We start from the raw sequence: 27,022 nt of genomic DNA, 5'->3' as shown, positions 1-27,022 counted from the left end.
CTCCTTCAGGGGTTAATGCTACATATATAAAAGTAATGCAGTGTCACACATGTCATTTTTTGTGTACATATTTCACAAACCTGACCATGGACACAAACTGATTGCACAATCTCTTATGCTGTGTACACACGACCGGACTTTCCGGCAGACTTTCCGAATGAACGGCCACACACAATCACACCAAAGTCCAATGGATTCGAATGTGATGACGTACGACCGGACTAGAATAAGGAAGTTCATAGCCAGTAGCCAATAGCTGCCCTAGCGTCGGTTTTCGTCCATCTGACCTGCATACAGACGAGCGGATTTCGCCATAGGAACTGGGTCCAGCAGAGTTCTGGCGGAAAAATTTGAAACATGTTCTATTTCTAAAGTCCGTCAGATTTTTGGATAGCAAAGGTCCGACAGGCGATCGAATTGTCCAACTGATTCGTTCCGTCGGACCTTTGCTGTTGAAAAGTTCAGTCGTGTTTATGCGGCATTAGAGTTACCACAAATTTTGTAATGAGGATAAACCTAAACAATCCATTCTAACAATATAAAATCAGGCAGGCCCCTGCATTTTATAGTTGATGGTCAATTTAAAAGAGATTGTACAATCAGATTGTATAGTGCAGTAATGGAGAACCTTGGCACCCCAGATGTTTTGAAACTACATTTCCCATGATGCTCAAATATACTGAAGACTGCATGAGCATCATGGGAAATGTAGTTCCAAAGCATCTGGTTCACCATCACTGGTATAGTGTATGGTCAGTCTTTATTGTAGTCATCAACAATCTTTCATTGATGCTTGGCATGAAGGTGGGTATTACAAATGGGCGGATTTGCTGATCACAGTGGTTGTAAACCCTTCCATATGAAAAAGGAATCAGGTAGAATTGGCGCTATACCTTTAAATTAATATATTTATTGCCACTAACCCTCAACTTGTTAGCACTATAAAATTGCTATCGTTGTTATACAAATTGTTAAGATATTAGTGTCCATACCCTTTTGCAGGGACCTCCTGCTGAAAAAATATATATGTGTATATATAATAGTGATGATTAAACAGCCCTGAATCAGTGTTTGGAAAAAAGTGAAATTACATATAAAATTGTGATACTACTGAAAAATTCTTAAATGTCTTAAGATGTTTTGGGGTACGAGCTGCCTCTACTTTGTGTACCCCCCTGAAAACGGGTGGGGCTTATTAGCATGTGAAAAAAAGTCAGGTAGAATTGGCGCTATACGCTTAAATAAAATGTTTGTCAATGTGTGGAACTCTATTAATTAATAAAATTATTCCTAATCCGTGCAATTATTTAAACAGTTATACATCCATAACAATAAAGGTTGTGAAACAATAAAAAAAAAAAATTGGTAATGTACACTGAGTGAAAAATACTGAAATAAATAAATAAATGCAATATTATTATCCTATAAACATAAAATACCGACAAGTCCTTTGTAATATATTAAACAGTTCATAATCCAAATGGTGTCTCGTGCAAATATCCAAAGAAAATCCCCGGTGCGCTTTGGTGAAAATAAATTATATTGCACTCACCAGATCTTTACCCCTACTGGGGGAAAACCGCCTTCACATTGTATAGGCCCTGTGTCGCCCTCTGGCATCTTCCTGGGAATTTGGTTATTCATCCATCCACAGTTTCGATTCTCATTTAAACGTTACATGTAAAAAGGAGGAGAATCCATAGTGTAGTATATCTTTAAGAAAGGTTTATTGAAAACAGAAAACTACTCACATCTTACCAGAGCAAGATTCACTATAAGAAATCCTCACACTGCCAGCTGCTGCGGTGTATTCAAAAGAGGTCACTACTCTATAGCCACGCCTACCGGTTTCGTCGTGCTGACGTCATCAAGAGACAAAACCGTTAGGCGTGGCTATAGAGAAGGGGTGCTTAAAGGGGTTGTAAAGAATTTATTTTTTAGTTTTAAATAACAAACATGTTATACTTACCTCCACTGTGCAGCTCGTTTTGCACAGAGTGGCCCCGAACCTGGTCTTCTGGGGTCCTTCGGCGGCTGACTCGGCTCTCTCGCATGGTGAGAAGTACTTACCGGCACGCTCCCGCAATACAGCCGGCGGCCATAGCCGCTCACTGTATCACTTGGCTCCGCCCCCGCGTGGCGCATCATTGGATGTGATTGACAGCAGCGTGAGCCAATGGCTGCGCTGCTTTCAATCCATCCACTGTAACCAATCAATGGCCAGGCTGAAGAGGATGTCGGAGGCGAGGACTTTCGAGGGGTCAGGTAAGTAAAACGGGGGGGGGGGGGGCGTCATTGTCGGATGTTTTTTCACCTTAATGCATAGAATGCATTAAGTTTAAAAGAAAATGTATCTTTACAATCCCTTTAAAAGTGAGCTGCCAGTCCATACAATATAAATAAGCTTCTTTAATATAGCACACATTTAGACCCCTTTCACACTGAGGCAGATTTCAGGCGTTTTAGTGCTAGAAATAGCACCTGTAAAGCGCCTGAAAACTGCCTTCAATTCATTACAATGGGTGGGCGGTGAGCTTGCGGGACGTTCAGAAAAGTCCTACAAGCAGCCTCTTTGGGCCGGTTTGGGAGCGCTGTACACAGCTCTCCCAAAACACCCCTGCCCATTGCAATGAATAGGCAGCACTTCCTAAGAGCCCCCTCTTAAAAAGGGGTTAAAAGCTAGCGGCCGAAAAGCAGCGCTTTACCACTAAGGGATGGCACTTTCAGTGTGAAAGTAGCCTAAAGCGGTATTAAATCCAAAAGTGTAATTTATTGCTACGGCTTACTAACCGTTAGATGTGATGGCTGCATTAGTATCCTTTTTTCACTTGGTGATCTGGCCAGTAACACACTATCTCTGTTAGCCCTTGTACACACGGTCGGACATTCCGACAACAAAATCCGTCTGATTTTTTCAGACGGATTTTGTCCGAAACTGGTGTTGCATACACATGGTCGGACAAAGTTGTCGGAAAATCCGATCGTTCGTAACGTGATGACGTTATTTAGTTATGACGGGACTACGTTCAGGCTAGTAGCCAATAGCTTTGGTCTAGGAATTTGATCTGAGCATGCGTGGCACTTTGTCCGATCAGAATTCTCTACAAACGATCAAACAAAGTCTGATCGGATCATGTTGTCAGAAAAATTTTATATCAAGCTCTCAAACTTTGTTGGTCGGACATTCTGATGGAAAAAGTCAGATGAAGCCCATACACGGTCGGATTATCCGACAACACGGTCCGATTGGACATTTTCCGTTGGAATGTCCGACCGTGTGTACAAGGGCTTAGAGTGATGAATGAGAACAGGAAGCACAACAGACAGCAGCATTGTTAATTTGGGGGAGGGGAGTGTTAGATGAACTAGCAGATTTAGATACGCTAACAAATTGAAGCCAAACTCTATCTCACACTGCAGTTACACAAGCAGGAACAGCAAGCAGTTGTATTTTTTATTTTTTTTTGGTGGGGGAGGGGGGCTTTATATAAATATATAAAAGCTGATCATTGTAAGCACCCCTGTCAGTGTTTACGTTTAAGTGTCAGTGTTTAATGGATAAGCAACACACTAAAGCCCCATAACACACTATCAGATTTTCTCCTTCAGATTTACCAAAACCATATAATATGAGGTCAAACCTTAGGAGTTTCAATTTGTATGCAATCAGGCAGGCCCTTGTACTGCATAGTTTTGGTAAATTTGAAGACAAAAATCAGCAGAAAATCTGATAGTGTGTATGGGGCTTAAGGCTCCATGCACACTGAAACGCTAAAAAAATGCCACAAAAACGCTGGATGAGAAATGCTCAAGCCTAAAAAAGAAAACAAATGCAGACACCACATTTTCGAATTGGTAAGCTACAATAAAATAAAAGTTTGATTTTAGGGTTATTATTGCTTTAATGCACAGAAATGCTGTGAAGTAAGCCTAATGTGATGTAGTCAGGTGTGGGAATAATAAGCCTGATGCAGGACAAATATAATGTGTAGAATCATGCAGGTCACTTACAAAACTTTTTTTTGTGCTATAGTAAGTAGTGTTTAAATCAACACCAAGAAAGTTATCTACACAGGTAAAGTGCCGCTATTTTTAGCTGCGATATACCATTGTTTTTGCAGCGCTTTTCAGCCGCTAGCGAGGCATATTTAACCCCCGCTAATGGCCGAAAAAGGGTTCAAAGCGCAGCGCTGCAGTGGCGCTTTGCCTGAGCTTTGGTGGCACTGTAGGAGCGGTGTTGTCACGTCTGACAAAACGCATCTGGGAGGGCACGCTGTGACGTCACCACGCTGAATGAGAGGCCAAGTTTGCCGGCCAGCTTGTATCTATACGATTGAATATTTCTTGTCTATGTAAGTGCATTTTCGTCTACAATTTAAAAATTATTAATGGTTTTACACTATGGGAAGCTTCTCTCTTTATCCCGAACATATTATTGTATGAAAGGTCACTCCTGGGATAGCAAGACACCTGGTCCCGGCGAGGGGTTGCGATTGGCTTATACCATAACGCTCCTTACGTTTTTACCATCTGGTAAGCACATTCTTTTGTTGGTGGCTGGGCACATTATCGATAAGTGTGTGGAATCACTTTGGTGCATCCGTTTGAAGCTGAGAGATTAATTTTTCAAAGAACCTTCCCTATGAATTTCTTTATGGACTGTTATTAATTTAATTTAATTTAATAGGTTCAATGGTGAAAGTGGTGCTGTTTATTTCCCATAAGGGTAACAGCTATTTTTATGTATTGGCACAGATTTTTCCTTTTTTTTTCTATTGATTGTGTGTGTATCCCACAGTTGAGCAGCAGCCTTATGATTTTGATTGTTATTTTTTCGTTTTCTAGTTTTTCAGCATGGTTTTACCCCCTTTTTTTTGACCACTCCTACAGTGCCTCAAAGATTTTGCTTGCAGGACTTTTTATTTTTTTTGCCAGCGCACCGTTCCAGTATGAAAGCACTCGGGCTTTCACATTGGAGTAAAAAGAGAGGCGCTTTACAGGCGCTTTGCAGGCGCAATTTTTAACGCTATAGTGCCTGTAAAGCGTCTCAGTGTGAAAGGGATCTACCTTTCTATTATGAATTCTTTATGCTTATTGATTTTAGAGGAGTAAAAAAAATGTAATTACTTTTAATATTGTGGGACTAGTTTCTGTAATATTTATTCTTGTAGAAATACAGCTTTTGATGCCCTTCCTCTAAAAGGGGCATCAGGCGTGCCTGCATTTTACATGCCACAGATTTACAACTTTAGGTTTTATTTTTACTGCGTTGTTTTATATGTGGCTGTTTATGAGCTTCCTCTATAAAATTCACCTAGATTGTGTTAAACACCTTCCACTGAAATTTATGAACATTTATCCTTTTTTTTTTTTTACCTATTTAAGTAGCACCAACATATTCTTTAGTGTTTACCAGAAAGCATTGGACTTATTCCTTTTTTGGTATCAAACCTAAGAACACATTAATGTATTCAAACGTGCTTATTACTTAGTCACTGTGCTACGATCATCATTTATTTCTGCATTAATATTCTTTTAAGCTGTGCATTACAGTAGATTATACACTACACACATACTTATTGTTAACAATATAAAGCACAACATTAGAGCTTACAATCTATTAGGTTCTAATTACTGCCACCACTAATGTTTTGTGAGGAGAAGCCTGTTTTGTGTAACTAATGCCATGTAGACACAGTCCGCGTACGGACTTTTCAACGGACTTGGTCCGGCGGACTGCAATCCATTGGACAATTCGATCGTGTGTGGGCTCCAGCGGACTTTTTCTTCCCAAAAGTCAGACGGACCTAGAAATAAAACACGTTTCAAATCTTTCCGACGGACTCGAGTCCGGTCGAAAAATCTGGTTGTCTGTGTGCTAGTCCGACAGACTAAAACCAACGCTAGGGCAGCTATTGGCTACTGGCTATGAACTTCCTTATTCTACGTCATCATATTCGAATCCTTCAAACTTTTGGAGTGATCGTGTGTGGGCAAGTCCGTTCGTTTGAAAGTCTGGCGGACCTCAGCTGCAAAGTCCTTTGGATAGTCCGCCGGACCAAGTCCGTTGAAAGGTCCCACCGTGTGTACGCGGCATTAGTGTTGCTTCTTGTCACTACTAAAACATCACTTCTCATGATGCTTTAAGTTTATTAAAGCCATGTTTCTGACCTTTATTAACCACTTGCCAACCATTATGGTCATTAAGGGGAAAAATCTTCCGGTTCTTAAGTGGTTAAAGTAGGTACCCTTTTAGAAAAGTCAGTGTTTATTAAATACCCATTGTTGTAGATTGGCTAACTTCAAGTACCCCATGTATTGTGCTCTGTTTCACATGTCACTTTATACATTGACATACCTCTATAGACCCAGTCTGTCTGCACAGTCTGTCTGCACAGTATGGGCATACCATTCAAAGGCACCTTAACTCAATAAAACAAATAAGTTAAATTGACACTGAACAAATTATTATTTTTTTACATTAACCACTTCCCGACTGGCGCACGACGATGTACATCAGCAGAATGGCACGGGCAGGCAAATTGGGCTACAGGTACGTCCATTTGAAATTGACGCCCTGCCATCGCGTGCACACCAGTGGCGGCGCACGTGCGTGCCAGTCGAGACTCCTGTGAGTCCAGACGCAGGTCCTGTGGGCTCGGTCGCCGCGGGATAACCGCGGTCGTCTCACTGGGAGGCTGAACGGGGAGATGCATTTATTGTTTAAAAACGGTTTGTTTAGTGTTACTTTAAATCAAACACAATTTTATGAAAAAAAAGTGCAATACAAAAGATGATTTCCTAGTCTTTTGAAGTGTAAAGCTGGGTAGACACAGTCAGTTTTTTTTTTTTCATTTAACCAGCAGGCTGAACAAAGGAAAACTGACTGATCTCCACATTAACACAACCATGTGTGATGCGTAGATCTTTCCTGCTGCACTATTATATTCTGACAGGGGGGACTCCCACCAGAATACACAGGTTAGCGCTTGCAGCCATTGGCTGCAAGTGCTGACCGAATATTGGTTTTGCAGCAAGATTGTTTGACAGCAGATGGTTGTCAGACAGCGGTGCACATTTACCAAAAGCTGTCTGGTTCCTGCTGAACCGACAAAGTTTCAGTATGTGTGTACCGGGCTTAAGAAGACAATGAGGTGAATTTACTAAAGTAAAATGACCGTGAAGTTTTTAAATGCCATTGCACTTTGCAAGTGCAGTTGCTCCAGAGCTAAGTTTCTAAGATTCTTCACTTTGGAAGAATAGAATATTCAATCACATGCAAAAAAAAACCTTATATTCTTTATGAAGTGCCGTTCTGTTTCACTCTGTAGCCCATTTTGGACATTATATATTTCAGCGTTATCTTCATTGTACACTGTGATGTACTTATATACTTTATACTGATCTACCCTTTCACTATGGCTTACTTTAAATATCAAACACTCCACATTGCAATGTAAAAGGTCCTGTAAAACAAAATACTTCTGGGAACATTACTGTTTTTCTGGGGAACACCACACCAAACAGCAACCCCACAAATGTCACTGGTATCAGTACAAATTAGATGAGCAAATGAGCCTTGGTTTTATTCATGGGGTGTTCATCTAACCCAGGGATCTCCAAACTGCGGCCTTCCAGCTGTTGCGGAACTACATGTCACATGAGCCATTGTTAAACTCTACCATTCACAGACATGACTAGGCATGATGGGAAATGTAATTCCTGAACTACTGCAGGGCCATAGTTTGGAGACCCCTGATCTAACACATTGTGAATTCTGAAAACTGCAAAATCCAAACACCAATAAAGTGTATGTTGGCGAATCTTGAAAATCAGTCATTTCTGAGGCTGTAGAGAAGAGATAAGTTTTATCATGAAATAAACTTAGAGTGGATTATTCTTTTAGAGACACAATAGTCATACATTTTGTACATCCATGATCTGATGCATGGTATGATAGCAGCTTAATCAGACTGCAATTTGGGAGGGATAGTTATTATAAAATAAACATGAGAGTTTATTATATCAGAGACGATAGTCAGAAATACTGTACTGACTTATATAAGCAGTTTTATAAGGCCACAATTTAGGAGGAAGAGACAAGACAGGTTTTAATCAAAAAATTTAAATTTGTCTTATATTTCACAGAAAATAGCCAGAAATATTGTACTTTTGATGCATCGTACATATGCTGCTTTATTGCATCTTTATTTCTAAGGGAGAGATGAGTTAGGATGTAATCAAGAAGTAAAAAATAAGACCAAATTCAGAGAGTAGTAGTTAATAATTCTTACGCTGAATGGTCTATCAGTGGTGTACCCCAAGGTTCAGTGTTGGGACCCTTACTTTTTAATATATTTATAAATGATATTGGGTCTGAGATTAAAAGTACCATTTCAGTGTTTGCAGATGACATCAAGCTATGCAGTGGAATAGGATCCTTACATGATGTCTCCACCTTACAAGCCGACCTCAATTGGACAATTATGAGGCAAATTAGATTTATTGTCAATAAATGTAAAGTTATGCACTTGGGGGCAAATAATTTGCATTCATCATACACACCAGGGGGAGTACAATTGGGGGCATGAATAGTGGTGAAGGATCTGGGTGTTTTGATACATCACAAGCTTAAAAATAGCATACAATGCCAAGCTGCAATGTCCAAAGCAAGCAAAGTCCTTTTTTGTATTAAGAGAGGTATAGACTCCAGAGAGAAATATATAATTTCACCCCTGTGAAATCATTAGTAAGACCTCATCTGGAATATGCAGTTCAGTTTGGGGCACCAGCTCACAAAAAGAATATTGGGGAATTGGAGAAACTGCAGAGAAGGTCAATCAAACTGATAAGAGGCATTGAGGATCTCAGCTATGAGGCAAGATTAGAGGAACTGAATGTATTCTCTCTTGAGAAGAGGAGATTAAGGGGGGATATGATCAACATGTATAATACATAGGTGGTTCATATAGTGAACTTGGTGTTGAGTTATTCATTTTAAGGTCATCACAGAGGACAAGGGGGCACTCTTAAATCTTTGGATTTAATCTCCAAAAATGCTAATGCTAGAGCAATTTGGGTCATGCTTTGCTGGAGTGTTTTCCCTACCTCTGGATCAACTGTGGGTATAGAATTGTGTATATGGACTTGTATGATTTTTTTTGTTCCCTTTCATTGGTTGAACTAGATAGACTTGTGTCTTTTTTCAACCTGACTAACTATGTAACTATGTAGTGGAGTGTATTATTCCAAAGACAATAACTCAATTCTGAGAGAGGCAAGACGTGTTTTATCAACAAAAAAAGGTAGAGTTAAGGTTATTTTACAAACAATATCCACAAATATCACACAGTCGATGCATTGCATGTAAGCTTTACTACGCTGCAATTTCTGAAGGAGAGACAAGGATTGAATCAAGAAATAACAATTAGAATGTTTTATTTTAGACACAGTAGCCAGAAAAATTGCACGCTCACTGGATAGTAGGTAATCAGCTTGATCAAGCCACCATGTAAAAGGGAAAGACAAGGCACATTTCTTCATTAAATATTATTTTTTGATTTCCCTAAGAATAGGGAACGTTTGTGGCTCTAAACTTTGAGACACAATTTAGGCTTTACTCTGCAGTAGACATGTGCAGAGTAAAAAATTTTGTTTCGTAATTTCGCTTTCGTCCGAAAAATTTATTTATTTAGTTACTCCCGAAATTCGTTTTTATTTATTTAGTTTTTCGTTCAAAAATTGCATTCGTCCGAAAATCCACATGAATTACGGTCGAATCTGTCTTTGAAGGCTCATGGTGTCTGCTGAATGTATAAAGAAGATTCGACGGAGCTAGTATATAGCATACTTCGTGTGAACTTTAGAACCCTATTAAAGTCTATGGGACTCTAAAGTGCTAATTTTAAAGGCTAATATGCAAGTTACTGTCCTAAAAAGTGTTTGGAGACCTGGGTCCTGCCGCAGGGGACATGTATCAATGCAAAAAAAAGTTTTAAAAACTGACGTTTTTTCAGGAGCAGTGATTTTAATAATGATTAAAGTGAAACAATAAAAGTGTAATATTCCTTTAAATTTTGTACCTGGGGGGTGTGTATAGTATGCCTGTGAAGGGGCGCATGTTTCCAGTGCTTAGAACTGTCCCTGCACAAAGTGTCATTTATGCAGGAAAAAAAGTCCTTTAAAATCACTCACAGCTATTATGAATTGTCGGCTCCGTAAAATAGAGAACACTCATTGAAAGTCATTGATGAAAAAAAAAAAAAAAATTTTTTAAAAAAGCGTGGGGGTCCCCCAAATTCAATTACCAGGCCGTTCAGGTCTGGTATGGATATTAATGGGAACCCCACGTCAAATTTAAAAATAAATTGACGTGGGGTCCCCCTAAAAATCCATACCAGACCCTTTATCCGAGCACGCAACCTGGCAGGCCGCAGGAAAAGAGGGGGGATGAGAGAGCGGCCCCCCTCCCTCCTGAACCATACCAGGCCACATGCCCTCAACATTGGGAGGATGCTTTGGGGGTCTGTGACCCCCTCAAAGCACCTTGTCCCCATGTTGATGAGGACAAGGGCCTCATCCCCACAACCCTGGCCGGTGGTTGTGGGGGTCTGCGGGCGGGGGGCTTATCAGAATCTGGAAGCCCCCTTTAGCAAGGGGACCTCCAGATCCTGGCCCCCCCTGTTTGAAATGGTAAGGGGGTACAAAAGTACCCCTACCATTTCACAAAGAAAGTGTAAAAAATTGTTAAATAAGACAAACACACTTTTGAAAAATTCCTTTATTAAAAATAATAAAAAATAAAAAAAAGATTCCAGTGGTGGTAATCCACTCTTGCTATCCAGTGACAGATGTCCAGCGATGGCTGATCTGATTCAGTGCAGCGAATCCATCCATCTTCTGTCTCCACGGAGGAGACACTGCGGGGATCCCGGCGGCCTGACGTTTGTTATATGCGGAGGGCGGGGCCACCCGTCACTTGACCCCGCCCACTTCTGACGCAAGGGCAAACCCGGGCTTCCCCAGTGACGTATGGGTGACCCCGCCCCCTCTGATGTAACGGAAACCTGCCTGTGTTACAGGAGGAGAGAGTTAGCCCCTAACTATGACTGTTTTTTCAGACCATGGACTGAGAGTGACGTGCAGAAGGCTACCGACCATATTAAACATCCTAAGTTTGGGACCCCAGAATTAATTTAAAATATGGAAGGTCTCAGGAACAGTTATAGGCTAAACGGGGTTGAAGTGGAAAGGGTCTTAAAGAGGGTTCTAGGATCAGATTGGGCATCAGTAAAAGGAAATTGGCACCCCTGTGTAGCTCCAGTGCCCCCTCAACATAAGAGGGGAACCACTGGCCCATGATTGCCAAGATTTGACAGACAGATTGACTGCCTTCTATCAGAGATGCAATCTCCAATGGATACAATGAACTGACTGGCAAAAGATTAATATGACTGTACAGGAAGACAAGGAAAGTGTCAGTGATGATCTGAATAAACATGGTAGAAGTTTTTAAAGTGTTCTCCAGGCTCCCCAAAGCTGAAAATATGAATAGTGCATATCAGCAACAGCTAAAGATAGCTTTTGTTAATGGATTAAAACCAGAGCATATCACAAAAACTATGGTCACATATAGAACAGCTGGAGTGTTAGACACATTACAATGGGCAAAACATAATGATGGGTGGGTTAAGGGGAAAGGAAAGAAGAATGTGAAAGTGAAAGTTTTCTTGCAAGGTGACAATAATGAGGATGATGGGGAGGAATATACTGTTGATGCTGCGCCCGAGAACAGAGGGAGAGGTCGGGGCGGCAACAGGGGGAATGGCAAGGGCAGGTATAGAGGAAGAGGTAGGAATGAAGGGAACAGAGAAGGATGACATACAGTGGAATGAAGAAAATGAGACAGCTTTTACTGAATTAAAAAGAACATTAACAAGTACCTCAGTGCTTGGACTACCCAACTATGAGAAACTGTTTGAGCAAACTGTAGATTCAAGAGAGGGACACATGACATCAGTACTGCCACAGACACATGGGGGTAAACAAAGACCAATCGCATATTACTCCACTAAACTTGATAATGTGACAAGAGCACTTCCCCCATGTGTGCAGGCAGTGGTCGCAGCAGCAGAAGCAATTAAGGCTTCAGCCTCCATTGTACTGTATCACCCGCTCATATTAAAGGTCCCACATGCTGTATCAGTAATATTACTACAACAGAAAATTTCACACCTTAGCCCAGCAAGGCACTTATCCTGTATCACTGTGCTTTTGACACAATCGCATATAACCATCCAAAGGTGCACTACTTTAAACCCATCCACACTTCTGCCAATACCAACAGATGGTGAAAAACATGACTGTACGGCCGCTATTGCTGAGAAGGTATTACCTAGGAGTGACCTTAAAGACACCCTATTACCACATTCTGACATGACACTTTTTGTTGACGGATCCAGCAGAAAGTATCCTGATGGCACGAATGCTACTGGATATGCAATCGTCCCACAAATAGAGGTACTGGAAGCTGAAATGTTACCTAGACATTACTCAGCACAAGTAGCAGAATTAATCGCTCTTACAAGAGCATGTACCCTAGCTGAAGGGAAAAAGGCCACTATCTACACAGACAGCCAGTACGCATTTTCTACAGTGCATGTATTTAACCAGCAATGGAAAAACAGGGGAATGGTCACTTCTGGGGGCAAACCCATTTCACATACTGATTTCGTTTTAGGATTACTCGATGCTATCCAGCTTCCAATGGAGCTGGCGATATGTAAATGTCAGGCCCATACAAAAGGCAAAGACCCAATATGTGAGGGGAATAAAAAAAGCAGACAAAGCTGCTAAACAAGCAGCTAATCAATCTACACAAATATTAGTACAACAGGAAGATATAGAATTAGATCACACAATTTTGAAGGATATGCAAAGTTGTGCACCCCCATCTGAAAAACAACTTTGGGTAACAAAAGGATGCACCCTCCAGGAGGACATATATATCTCTCCAGAGAACAAACCAGTCCTGCCAAAGACTTTATTTAAGTATGCAGCATTCTTGACCCATGGAGTAACACGTGTGTCAAACAGGGGGATGAGTGAGATACTAAATAAAGTGGTAGCAGCCTATGGCTTTACAAACTACTCAAAAACTTTTTGTTCTCAATGCATTATATGTGCAAGACATGCTCAGGGAGGCATAAGACCACAGAAAGGGAAGTTCCCCACACCTCAATATCCATTCCAAAACATTTGCATGTTTTTTTTTTTTAATTAGACAAATGTGAAAGGAAGAAATATTGCTTGGTAATCATTGATGCATTGACCAAATGGGTAGAGATATTCCCCACAGGAAGTGCTGATACCTTAACAGTATCCAAAGCCTTACTAAAAGATATCATTCCATGATTTGGGATACCTGAGAAGATTTATAGTGATAATGGTTCTCATTTTGTAAATCAGACCATAAAACACTTGACAGAAGTGATGGGTATAGAAGTAAAGAATCACTGTGCATATCACCCTCAGTCAGCAGGGCTCGTAGAAAGACATAATGGGATATTAAAGAGCAAGCTAAAAAAGGCTATGGCAGAGACAGGAAAAAATTGGATGTACTGTCTCCAACTAGCTATTTTAAGCATGCACATCACCCCCACTAAGGAGGGGCTGAGTTCATTTGAAATGATGTATGGTAGACCTTATAAAATACCTTTATTACCAAATCAAACCCACGCAGAGGAAGTGGAGAGAACCTCAGCAGAATACATGCCAAGATCATTAAAACAGAAATAAATTAACCAAGTGTGTTCCATTCCAGAAGGAGAGCCCTTAGGAGAAGATAAAGTACAAATCGGAGACTGGGTCCTCATCAAGGTGATCAAAAAGAAGCATTGGCACTCCCCTAAGTGAGACGGGTCATATCAAGTACTCCTTACTACTCCCACCGCAGTAAGAATTGCTGAAAGGACTACCTGGATTCACCAATCCCACTGTAAAAAGGTAAACATAGGCAGAGTAGGGACAGAAAGACTGAAGGAGGGGGAAAGTCCAACTACAAAGGGAGGCAGATAAAAGGTCTGCTTGTCTCAACCTTGGTGAAGAAAAGGCCCTATTTAGGCCCCCCTCACTTCAGATAGGATGGTAGGGATTTTGTTCCTCGTGGCAGCATTGGTGACTCTAGGAGAGGCCTCTATACGGGGAGGTAGGAGACATGGGAGGATAGTGGAACCAATCAATTGGGAAGAGACAGGAAGAGCATTGAACCTCACCTTTGTTGAGGGAACCATCAGTACTATACAGGTGGATTTCTGCTAGATGACAGATTATGGAGATAAGGTAGAAGCAGGTAAGCTGACCTGGGCAGACAAATACGTGTGCTACTTGGCTGGAACTACCGGGTGTACTACTTGGGATTCAGTTATGTGGACAACTGCAGCCCAGGATTGGGGATATGAGATCCCAGCAGCAGGAGATTTAAAGAATAGATTAACCATAACTAAAGTGGCCCACTCTCCCTGTACGGAACCAAAGAATTGCAATATATTATTGATTTCCCTGAAGGACCCCAAACTAGAAGATCAGAGGTTATACCGTATAGGAGCTTGGATATCAGGAACTGACCCTTTGGGAAATTCTTCCTTGAAGTCAAACCAAAGAATGAGACAAACAAGAAGAAATAATTAGCTAATGAGGACCAACTTAGAGTAGAGGTATTAGGACCCACAGTGAGATTCACCAATCTCACAGCGGAAGAAACTATAACATTAGAAACAGGATACCAGGATAAGAATGAATGGCTTGAATGGTTAATATACACTGCTAATACCCTTAAAAAAGAGAACTGCTTGGTCTGTGCAGGGGCCAGACCCAAGCTAGCTACAGTGCCTTTACCCTTAAATAATAATACAGATCCAGATGGCTTAGGGTGTATGCTAAAGCTGTATCAAAAAACATACAAACCTGACACCAACACTTCTTGTCTCACGTTAAGTTTGTTCTTTCCCCAGGTTCAGAGACCTCAGATACCCCCAGCTCTCATGGCATACCTTGGCAACTTTACTTGTTTTGCACTTTCGGGGAATGAGTGGCACAGATTTGGGGTCTTTACCGGATGACTACTGCACGTAGAGGAATAACAAAATTGTAAAGGGAGAGGTTGACGACTAGGTTGAGCACGACACCCAAAGGGCGGACATCTGGTGGTTATGCGGAGATAAGAGGCTCAGATCGAGAATCCCAGCCAATTCCCGAGGGGATTGTGCCCTGGTACAGCTGGTAATGCCTCTGCGCTTACTGTCAGAGTCCCCTTGGAAGAAGGGTCACCAGAGGAGCAGAAGGGACACCTCTCCTGCAGGGTCTTTTGACCCCCAGATCTACATGGATGAGATTGAGGTTCCACATGGAGTGCCGAGCGAGTTTAAGGCTAGGAATCAAGTGGCAGCTGGATTTGAGTCTCTTCTTTGGTGGGTGACAGTAAACAAGAATGTTGACTGGATTAATTATATATACTATAACCAACAAAGGTTTGTAAACTACACCAGGGATGCAGTTATAGGATTAGCAGAGCAATTAGCCCCTACCTCTCTGATGGCATGGCAGAGTAGGATGGCATTAGATATGAACCTAGCAGAAAGAGGAGGGGGTCTGTAAAATGTTTGGCGGTATGTGTTGCACCTTTATTCCTAACAATACAGCTCCTGGAGGAACCGTGACTAGAGCCCTCGAAGGATTGACAGCTTTATCGAATGAATTCGCAGAAAACTTGGGTATTAATGATCCATTCACAAATTGGCTTGAAGGTGGTTTGGGAAATGGACTGGACTTGTCACCCCATGTTTGATCTTTATCTCCATGGTTTTAGCCATCTTGTGGATGTTGTTGTATTCCCTGTATTCGAGAACTCTCTCAAAGATTAACCACTTCAATACCGGGCACTTAAACACCTTCCTGCCCAGACCAATTTTGAGCTTTCAGCGCTGTCGCACTTTGAATGACAATTGCGCGATCATGCTACACTGTACCCAAATGAAATTTTTATCATTTTGTCCCCACAAATAGAGCTTTCTTTTGGCGGTATTTGATCACCTCTACAGTTTTTATTTTTTGTGCTACAAATAAAAAAATACCGAAAATTTTGAAAAAAAAAAATATTTTTTTGTTTCAGTTTCAAAACTTTTTAAATAAGTACGTTTTCTTCTTCACTGATGGGCACTGATGGGGCTACACTGATGGGCACTGATAAGGCGGCACTGATGGGCACCAATGATGTGGCACCAATGAAGTGGCACTGATGAGGTGGCATTGATGGACTCTGATATGTGGCACTGATAGGTGGCACTGATGGGCACTGATAGGCGGCACTGATGGGTGGCACTGATGGGTGACACGGATGGGCACTGATAGGTGGCACAAATTGGCACTGATAGCTGGCACGGATTGGCATGGATGGGCGGCACAGAGGGGCATGGATAGGCGGCACAGATGGGCACGGGTGGGCACTGATAGGTTTGCACAGGTGGGCACTGATAGGCGGCACAGGTGGGCACTGATAGGCGGCACAGGTGGGCACTCATAGGCGGCATTGTATTGTTATACTGTACTAATGGATGCCAATCAGTGCCAAACAATAATGCATGCCAATCAGTGATGCCCATTGTGGGCAGTGATTGGCATCCATTATGGCCACTGATTGGCATCCATTGTGGCACTGACTGGCATCCCTGGTGGTCTAGGGAGGATTACCTTTTGCTGGGCATCCCTGGTGGTCTGGTGGCGTCCCTGGTGGTCCAGTGTGGGCATCCTCGGGGGGGCTGTGCTGATAATCGATCAGCACAGACCCCCCCTGTCAGAGGAGCAGCCGATCGGCTCTCCTCTACTCGCGTCTGACAGACGCGAGTGAGGAAAAGCTGATCACCGGCTCTTCCTATTTACACTGTGATCAGCCATGATTGGACACGGCTGATCATGTGGTAAAGAATCTCCGTCGGAGACTCTTTACCGAGATCGTAGTTGCCGGGTGTCAGACTGACACCCCGCAACAACGATCGCCGCGATGCGCACCCCCGGGGGCGTGCAGCGGCTCATAATCCTGATCACGTCATATGACGTTCGATCAGGATTATGCAACCACTTTGCCACCGTCAATTGCCTATAGGGCGGGCGGCAAGTGGTTAATTGAGACAGCCATGACCAGGACAATGTACCACACAGTTCCCCAAGGAGAAGATATCTATGATGATGCGAGTACTCCTCTCAATGAAGTAAGGTCTAAAAACCCAGTTGTGGAATGGACATGCACTGAAATAATAAATTGAGGAAGCAAATATAGATATCAGAGGAGGTAATAATAAGAAATATGCAAAGAATTACAGGTGATATCAATATTTGCCTTGTTCCTTATATGTACTTTGTGTAGTTAAAAGGGTGCTGGCTTATTGTTTATGCAACTTTCTTAGGTCCTGACCAAGGCCTGGGGCAATACTTAAGAAACTAGCAGATGTTACCATAATAGGAAACCTTGTAAAGGCACTCTGGATTTGGCAATAAAGCTGACAATGCACTATGAGTCACCAGTGTGCCTTAGCCAATGGCAGGTTGCCAAATACTACTATAAAGTAGCTGCTTACAGGTTTATGTGTGTGATTTTGCTGTGGATCTTCTTGCTGGAAGGGTCCATCACCCGTTTGTACTGTACATCTATAATAAATCTGTCTTCTAATCAACATGACCGGAGTTGACTGATCAGTAAGAGAATTGAATTTTACTGACAGTTATGTTCAGGTAAGAAAAAGCGGGGATCTAGGGAGCAGCTGCAGCACAGTAGGTTTTTCCCCTTGATGCAAAGAATGAAGGTGAAACACCTCGAGACTTTACAACTCCTTTAAAGTGGATGTAAACCCACTCTCATCCTTTCTAAACTACTGCAATATTGGTTATCTAGAAGGATATACATGCCTGCTGCATGTATACTTATCTGTCAGATGTCTTTCCTCTGTCTGCTATGAGACCCTAAAAACTGCACATTTTGTGGGTGGGTCTGTTATCCAGGGCTCAGTGGGTGGAGTCGTGATGTCAGTAGACTACCGCCCACCTCTACATTCCCCTTATCAACATGCATTTTCTCCTGTGTATTTCTTACACTGAACTTCTGCTATGATCACTAACATTCAGTCAAACCCCAGAAAACTCCCCACATGACTTTAGCATGCCCAATCATGCTGAGGTGTGGAACAGCCAATCCTTGTAGAGCAGCAGAAGAAAGGAGTGGAAGGAAATTAAAAAATAATGCATGACTAGTGCACGAGATATGTAAATCACCTGTCACTCACAGGAAGGGGGAGGATTTGACAAAGTTTTTCTCTGTTTGTCAAGATTTATCTCACTGAACAATAAAAGAGGATTGCTCAGAGCTGGATTAACTCCGTGTGGCAAGACGGGTTTACATCCACTTTAAGGTATATTAAGTTGCAAAGTTTCAAAATTTGAATGGGGAAAACAAATATGTTGGACAGCAATTAAAGGAAGTTCTGTGAGACAATATCTTCTAGGCTCTCCTCATGTCAGCTTGTAGTCCCCTAAAGCCTAGTACACACGGGTCGAAGACGTTCAATAAAAATCAGCTGACATTCGCCCCATGTGGAAGGCAGCTGGTCCGACAGGCTGTCATGGCCGAAATGGTCTGCCGACCGACTCCCGGTCAGTGCTCTCAGCCAATGGCGTGCCCCAGTCAGAAAAACAGGGGAGGTTGCAGTACTAACATCAGATTGTTAGTACAGGTGCTCTAACCTGAGATGCCAGGTTCTTTTTTTTCGTTGAACCCAGGGGCTTGAATGAAAAAAGACTAGTAGTGTGTACAAGGCATTAGCCTCTACAGTGCTTTTTCCATCCTGTCCGTTAGCTAATCATTCGGCACTAGTTTCCATAGAAATCAACTGTAGAAGCACCTACTGTATGCGCCAGTGCTTGTATGCACACGCAGCTAAACATATCTCATTATTCTTAAAAATAAGCACTTTTTGTGAATTATCAAAGTTACTTCTTCGATGTCTGTTTATCTGTTCATGGCCATACATTGTTACAATACATCTTACAGTTGAGCAAAACAAACAAAGGAATGAAGCAGTTTCATTTTACTGGGAGTTTGTTAAACATATCTCAATGCTGTACAGAATTTTTACCATTAGGCCCCTTGCATGCTCAATATTTATCTTCTTTGGGAGTCAGTACAACTGTCAAAGCATAGTGTGGTTTTTGTGGCTTCACTACAGTTTTAGGCAGTGACCTGAAAAAATGGGAGACAGCCAAGCAACTAGCATTTTCATAAGCAGATGATAACAGCTTCTGACGCTTGCTATTTCAAAACCTCCTTAAAGTGGAGGTCCGCCGACCATTTTTTTTTTTTTTTTTTAGCCATTCTGACACTTTGCTAAACACTATATAACACTCACTTGTTCGGTGTATTAATTCCCCCGATGTCCGTTTTCGATTCGAATAATAATTTTATAAAAATATAATCTTATGATGGCCAATTCCATCTTGCTTGTGGGCATGTGAAGCCCACAAGCATTGATTTCCAGGATGCAGTGAATGCTGAGCTCCCAGCATTCACCGCTCCTTTACACGCATGCCCTGTGTCTACGGCGCGGTATCGCCGTAAACTTCCAGGTTGCCATCACAACGGGCGGGATCATCTGCAGTTCAAGCCGACGTTGTGATGGCAACCAAACAAAGAGATTGCTCGGCGGCGTTCCGCACTGACTCCCGGGAGGCCTGAGACTTAGCTCCCAGGAGACAGTGCCGCGCCGGGGAAAAAGCTATATACATGCCTACTCCCGCGGGAATGAAAGACAGGAAGTGCCACAATAAACACTGATACTAAGGTAAATACAGCACTAAAAAAAATTAGTTTTCTTCATTTGCGGATCTGTGCAATGCACTGATGGGGATAAGATTTGGTTAATAATTTGTGTGAACTTCCGCTTTAACCCTTTGAGGACCAAGGGACGTATTTGTCCCATGTTTTTAATTGCCTGTATCACCTGATTAAGAACTTAAAATACTTTTTTTTGGGGGTTTGAGTCAAAATATTAGTTGTTATCAACAAATGGGTGTCATAATTCCTCCACCAAAAATGACACAAGTGTGGAAATGGCTTTATTTATTGTTCAAATACATTCTTAAAGGGAAAAAATATAATTATTTTTATATTGATGACGGTAATCTTATGGTTGTCAAAGGGTTAACATTAAAATCTCCAAAAGTGTAACTCATCCCAATGCTTTTCGCCATTGTTGTCAATTCAAAGCCCAGCTAAAAGCAGTCCAGACCTGTTAGCTTGGTAAAGTAAAATGAACTTATTGGGACTCTTTACTTAAGGTGTCGCTCTTTTTCTATTATACCCTTTACATTTTGTGAGAGGTCCTAGAACATATTGCAACATGTGGAGGTTAGTGATAGCCAACTTCATATTATGTATCATTATTACCAGTAAGAATGGCAAGGAAAACGTGCTTTTCCTTAGATCACCATACACTGTGAATAAATCTACATGGTTATTCTGGGAACACTGCCTACCTAGTGGTTTGAACAGACCTCCTTCTAAATCTTGTACTAAGCAAATGAACTAGGGGAAACCATATATCTAATAACCCCTATTTGTCAAAAATTTCAAACCTGCCCTTAGTTCTATAAATGCTGACAGAATACTATATTACAAGGATTTCCATTTTAAACTCGCAGATCCACAGTCTGAAGTCTTTTAAGTGTTTGCTCGGTGGGGATGAATGTTTTTTTTGCCCATGATATATGCTTGACTTGAGTGGTCCCCTAAATGTGCGCTACAGATGAAGCAATTTCATTACCAAAGGAATGTTGATTCAGATAATTAAATTCATTACACAGGATGCTGAAACGGGAGCATGTAAGTTCAAGCAGATAATATAAAGACTGCTCTTCCTAAACAGAAGGCTTGAAACACCATACCAGTTCTACAGGACCATAAGCTTGTGTATATAATACATTAATTGTACTCAAAATGCCACACCGTTGTATGGCCATTTTACTTTAGTGCTGTTTTACGACAATGATTTATGAGGTACTTCCACCCTTTATGAAGGCAGCCTGGTCATTTTGATTTTTGATCGATATAGGGATCAATTAACTACTTCAGCTCCAGAAGATTTTACCCCCTTCATGGTCAGCTAATTATTGCTATTCAGCTTTAACTGGCAATTGTGTGGTCATGCTACGCTGTACCAAAACAACATTTATATCATTTTTTTTTTCACACAAATAGAGCTTTCTTTTGGTGGTGTTCGCTCACCACTAGGTTTTTTATTTTTGCAATATAAACAAAATATGAGCAATCATTTTAAAAAATATATGTGTTTTTTTATGTTCTGCTATAAACCAAATTCAATAAATTAAAAAAACAAAAAAGTAATTTCTTCATAAATTTTGGCCAAAATGTATTCTGCTACGTGTTTTTGCAAAAAAATAAAAATCACAATAAGTGTTTATTGATTGGTTTGCTTAAAAGGTATAGCGTCTACAAACTATGGTATATACAGTACAGCTTTTTTAGACTACTAATGCCAGTAATCAGTGACTTATAATGAGACTGCGATATTGTGGACAATCTGACACTAATGCCCCGTACACACGAGAGGAATTAAGTCTGACAGACCTCCAAAGGAGTTCCGCCGGAGTTCCGCTGGAGTTCCGACGGAGTTCTGGCGGACTTTTCGACCGAACGGACTTGACCACACACCATCACACCAAACTCCGACGGAGTCGAACGTGATGACGTACGACTGGATTCGACGTAGGAAGTTCATAGACAGTAGCCAATAGCTGCCCTAGCGTCGGTTTTAGTCCGTCGTAGTAGCACACACACGAGAGGATTTTTCAAAGGGGACCGGGTCCGGCGGAGTTCCGTCGGGAAAATTTAAAGCATGCTTCATTTCTAAAGTCCGTCAGACTTTAGCTTCGCTAAAGTCCGTTGCAGCCCACACACGATCGGATAGTCCGCCGGACTCAGTCCGTCGGAGTTTGGATGTCGAAAAGTCCACTCGTGTGTACGGGGCATAACTGATGACTAAGGGGGGTGACTAACTGCGGGGGGTGACTAACTGCCGCTGACTAGACATAGGCGCCGTCAATAAATTAGTTTCGTTCTGTTCCGTTTCGATTCGTATTAAAATTAATTCGTACTTCGTATTTTGTGTCCGAAATTCCGTTCCGTTTCGTACGAAATACGAATTGTCGTTAGGTTCTGCTTATTATGAGGGACTCCCACCATCCCTTTGCTATGCTGACTTCCTCCTGGGGCTGTACCTCTGCTGTGCATATTATGAGGGGGTCCCACCATCCCTGTGCTGTGCTGACTTCCTCCTGGGGCTGCTTATTATGAGGGGCTCCCACCATCCCTGTGCTATGCTGACTTCCTCGTGGGGCTGCTTATTATGAGGAGCTCCCACCATCCCTGTGCTATGCTGACTTCCTCCTGGGGCTTCTTATTATGAGGGGCTCCCACCATCCCTGTGCTATGCTGACTTCCTCCTGGGGATGCTTATTATGAGGGTCTCCCACCATCCCTGTGCTATGCTGCTTTCTTCCGGGTGCTGTAACTCTGCTGTGCATATTATGAGGGGCTCCCACCATCACTGTGCTGTGCTGACTTCCTCCTGGGGCTGCTTATTATGAGGGACTCCCACCATCCCTGTGCTATGCTGACTTCCTCCTGGGGCTGTACCTCTGCTGTGCATATTATGAGGGGGTCCCACCATCCCTGTGCTGTGCTGACTTCCTCCTGGGGCTGCTTATTATGAGGGGCTCCCACCATCCCTGTGCTATGCTGACTTCCTCGTGGGGCTGCTTATTATGAGGAGCTCCCACCATCCCTGTGCTATGCTGACTTCCTCCTGGGGCTGCTTATTATGAGGGGCTCCCACCATCCCTGTGCTGTGCTGACTTTCTCCTGGGGCTGTACCTCTGTTGTGCATATTATGAGGGGCTCCCACCATCCCTGTGCTGTGCTGACTTCCTCCTGGGGCTGCTTATTATGAGGGGCTCCCACCATCCCTGTGCTGTGCTGACTTCCTCCTGGGGCTGTACCTCTGCTGTGCATATTATGAGGGGCTCCCATCATCCCTGTGCTATGCTGACTTCCTCCTGGGGCTGCTTATTATGAGGGGCTCCCACCATCCCTGTGCTGTGCTGACTTCCTCCTGGGGCTGCTTATTATGAGGGGCTCCCACCATCCCTGTGCTATGCTGACTTCCTCCTGGAGCTGCTTATTATGAGGGGCTCCCACCATCCCTGTGCTATGCTGACTTCCTCCTGGGGCTGCTTATTATGAGGGGCTCCCACCGTCCTTGTGCTGTGCTGACTTCCTCCTGGGGCTGTACTTCTGCTGTGCTCAGTATGTCAGTACAGCACAGGAATGGTGGAAACCCCTCATACTGAGCACAGCAGAGGTACAGCCCCAGGAGGAAGTCAGCACAACACAGGGATGGTGGGAGCCCCTCATAATAAGCAGCCCCAGGAGGAAGTCAGCACAGCACAGGGATGGTAGGAGCCCCTCATTATATGCACAGCAGAGGTACAGCCCCAGGAGGAAGTCAGCATAGCACAGGGATGGTGGGAGCCCCTCATAATAAGTAGCCCCAGGAGGAAGTCAACATAGCACAGGGATGGTGGGAGCCCCTCATAATAAGCAGCCCCAGGAGGAAGTCAGCATAGCACACGGATGGTGGGAGCCCCTCATAATGAGCACAGCAGAGGTACAGTCCCAGGAGGAAGTCAGCATAGGACAGGGATGGTGGGAGCCCCTCATAATAAGCATAATGATGGAGTCTTCGTCGATTCGACGACAACTGATCCGAAATTCGTAAACAAAAGTTCGTATTGCGTACAGAATTCGGACGCACGGCAATTCGTATTTCGGATCCTCCCGAGTGTACGAATTTTGGGAAATTCGTACGAATTTGAGATTCGTACGAAACGAATCGCACATGTCTACCACTGACATCACCAGTGAAATTAATACAGTGATCAGTGTTAATATACCCTGTCACTGTACTAATGACACTGGCTGGGAAGAGGTTAACATGTAGGGCGATCAAGGGGTTAAATATATGCTACTAAAACTATATGCAATGTGTGTACAGTGTGCTGCTTTTACTAACTGATCTCTCAGTTTTTCATCTCTGCTTTGCAGGGATGAGATGCTGACAGATGGCGCCTGTCATACAGAGCTCTGTGTTGTTCACCAACACAAGAGCTTGGGGCTGTGATTGCACATAGCCAATCAGCAGGTCCCAGCCATAATCATTGGCTGGGACTTGCTGACAGGCTCCTGCTGTGTACAATGCAGAAGTAGGCATCAATGTAAAATAAAAAAAATCAGCACAAGGGACATATTACTTGCGTTCAGTGAGATGTGACTCACGCAGCTGTGTTCTCCTTTTGCCAAAATCTTCTTTCTCTGATGAACCTTTCAGTGCAGTGGGAGTTAATATAACTAAGGTGCCGTGACAAATACTCATCAAGGGTGCCCAGCTATGCCCACCCTTTTCGCACCTTCCTCCACTCATAAACAAAACAGTAACTGCAGTTTCCATGAATCAAACAATATCTACAAATGGAGGACGGGCGGATAATTGATATTTCCTCCCCTTTCATTTTAAAAAGGTAATATATAAACAAAAATTAGTTATGCTGTGTGAATTGAAACACAAAACAAACACACAAAGTGGAAATACACTATTTTATAAAGATAATAGGTGGACTTGAATCTCAATGATCATTGTGGGAGTTTTTAAAGTATGTGTAAACCAAATCACTGAAACATATTAACTTCATTACAAAGTTATTTTCAATATTTTTAAATCTGTAGTTTTCCTTAAATAATAACTATGATTTTTCCATGATCGTCCTGGTTTAGGCACTTTCTGTTGTGGGATGACAGTGCTCTGTCCCTGCCTCCCATTTGTGCTCCTGCATTGTTATCCTGTCCAATGGGTCTCCAGTGGGGACTACAAAAGACCATTTCCCCACACATTACAAATGTTCCCCAATTGCTACCAGGGGGGTTGTCTTTTGTCCTTGGGACCTGGGACCCTCCAGCTGTTCACCTATGTTACCGGAGCTACCCTGAACTTTTTTGTAAGAGATAATGTTAATGAGGATAATCACAAGTAGTTCTTTGCATTCTGAACTTTTACTGAACTAGTCATTCTCGGCTACACTTTCTGTTGTTATAGAGTTGTAAAGAAACTATGCTATGCAGCCACTCTACCTTGGGTAAGTCACAGAGACATTGCTGTGAGGACTCCATGTTTGTGCAGCTTTCATAATGTGTTTTGTATTATTCTGCAGTGTATGCATGTTCTTTGCCATCCTGAACCTGTTTTGCATTATTGCTTCTAACTTTTCACCTGTTTAGTAAACTGCAAGTTACAGGCACTCCTAGTCTGATCATTCTGCTCATTAACCACTTCAGCCCCGGACCATTTTGCTGGTCAAAGACCAGACCACTTTTTGCGATTCGGCACTGCGTCGCTTTAACTGACAATTGCGCGGTCATGCGACGTGTTTTCCAAACAAAATTGGCGTCCTTTTTTTCCTACAAATAGAGCTTTCTTTTGGTGGTATTTGATCGCCTCTGCGGTTTTTATTTTTTGCGCTATAAACAAAAATAGAGCGACAATTTTGAAAAAAAGCATTATTTTTTTACCTTTTGTTATAATAAATATCCCCCAAAAATATATATAAAAAAAAATGTTTCCCTCAGTTTAGGCCGATACGTATTCTTCTACATGTTTTTTGTAAAAAAAATCGCAATAAGCGATTATTGATTGGTTTGCGCAAAAGTTATAGCGTTTACAAAATAGGGGATAGTTTTATGGCATTTTTATTAATAATTTTTTTTTTACTAGTAATGGCGGCGATCAGCGATTTTTATTGTAACTGCGACATTATGGCGGACACATCGGACATTTTTGACACATTTTTGGGACCATTGTCATTTATACAGCAATCACTGCTATATAAATGCACTGATTCCTGTGTAAATGACACCGGCAGTGAAGGGGTTAACCAGTAGGTGGCAGTGTAGGGGTTAAGTGTTCCTAGGGGTGTGTTACCAACTATGGGGGGGCTGGGCTTTCATTTAGTGAACACTGATCTCTGCTCCAATCACATGGAGCAGAGATCAGCGTCACTAGTTGCTAGGCAGAATGGGGAAATTATGTTTACAACAGCATTTCTCCGTTCAGCCGCCTCATGAAACGATCGCGGGTATGCCCGCGGCGATTGAGTGCGCAAGACCCGCGACCGGACTCACGGGAGTCCCGACCGGCACGCGAGTGCTCGCCATGGCAGGGAGGCAATAAAGATTGGACGTACCTGTACGCCAATATGCCTGCCCGTGCCATTCTGCCGTCGTACATCGGCGTGCGCCGGTCGGGAACCGGTTAATGTTAAAGCTATAGAGCATGGTTGTCAAACCTGCGGCCCTCCAGCTTTTGCAAGTCCCATCATACAAGCAAAAATTCTGCTCATGGGACTTTAAATGAGGCATATCACAAAAAATTACAAAAATAGAAAATGTATTATAAAGTTTATTCAAAAATTCATCGTAGAAGCACATCTCATGTTTATCAAAATACATGGTACAGAATAAAAATTGATTGATGAACATAATTAAGAGCTGACATATGGCACATGATTATAATAATAAATTCATAAAAAAATATATGGTACAATAGAATAAACAAATGCATGATAGATATAAAATGTAAGGATCAGACTGTCTTGACATATAGTAACTCTACGCGTTTTGTGGCTTTATAATACAATTTCTATTGTAATTTTATTTTGTGATACGCTTCATTTAAAGTCCCATGACCAGGATTTTTGCTTGTATGTATTAGGGATGGAGGCATGTTATAGTGGTGCTGTTGAATTACGGGTCCCATCATGATTTTGCCTTTGGGAGTCACGCTTGCAACTGTTA

At 42.3% G+C, this 27,022-nt stretch overlaps 1 protein-coding gene and 1 long non-coding RNA gene across 3 annotated transcripts in view; both read left to right on the top strand.

The window, feature by feature from the left end:
• LOC143963484 (uncharacterized) overlaps positions 1 to 17,726 on the top strand; it is a 74,704-nt gene extending 56,978 nt beyond the window's left edge. For both annotated transcript variants that reach the window (XR_013270975.1, XR_013270976.1), the window contains one exon: positions 13,823 to 17,726. This is a non-coding gene — a long non-coding RNA (uncharacterized LOC143963484). The remainder of the gene's footprint in view (positions 1 to 13,822) is intronic.
• LOC143963483 (uncharacterized) lies at positions 10,793 to 17,726 on the top strand. Its single transcript, XM_077473119.1, has 2 exons — positions 10,793 to 14,004; positions 15,012 to 17,726. The coding sequence occupies exon 1, from the start codon at positions 11,746 to 11,748 to the stop codon at positions 12,853 to 12,855; it is 1,110 nt and encodes a 369-aa protein (XP_077329245.1). The 5' UTR covers positions 10,793 to 11,745; the 3' UTR covers positions 12,856 to 14,004; positions 15,012 to 17,726.
• Positions 17,727 to 27,022: the final 9,296 nt, after the last annotated feature.

Source organism: Lithobates pipiens, unplaced genomic scaffold (assembly GCF_037356315.1).
Source record: "Lithobates pipiens isolate NorthernLeopardFrog02 unplaced genomic scaffold, aLitPip1_a1.2 Scaffold_8, whole genome shotgun sequence".
Lineage (NCBI taxonomy): Eukaryota > Metazoa > Chordata > Amphibia > Anura > Ranidae > Lithobates > Lithobates pipiens.
The sequence above is the reverse complement of the archived record's forward strand: the minus strand, read 5'-3'. Positions and strand labels throughout refer to the sequence as shown.

Excerpts from the sequence above, each read along its gene's own strand:
- LOC143963483 (XM_077473119.1), top strand. The coding sequence starts at position 11,746 with ATGAGGATGATGGGGAGGAATATACTGTTGATGCTGCGCCCGAGAACA.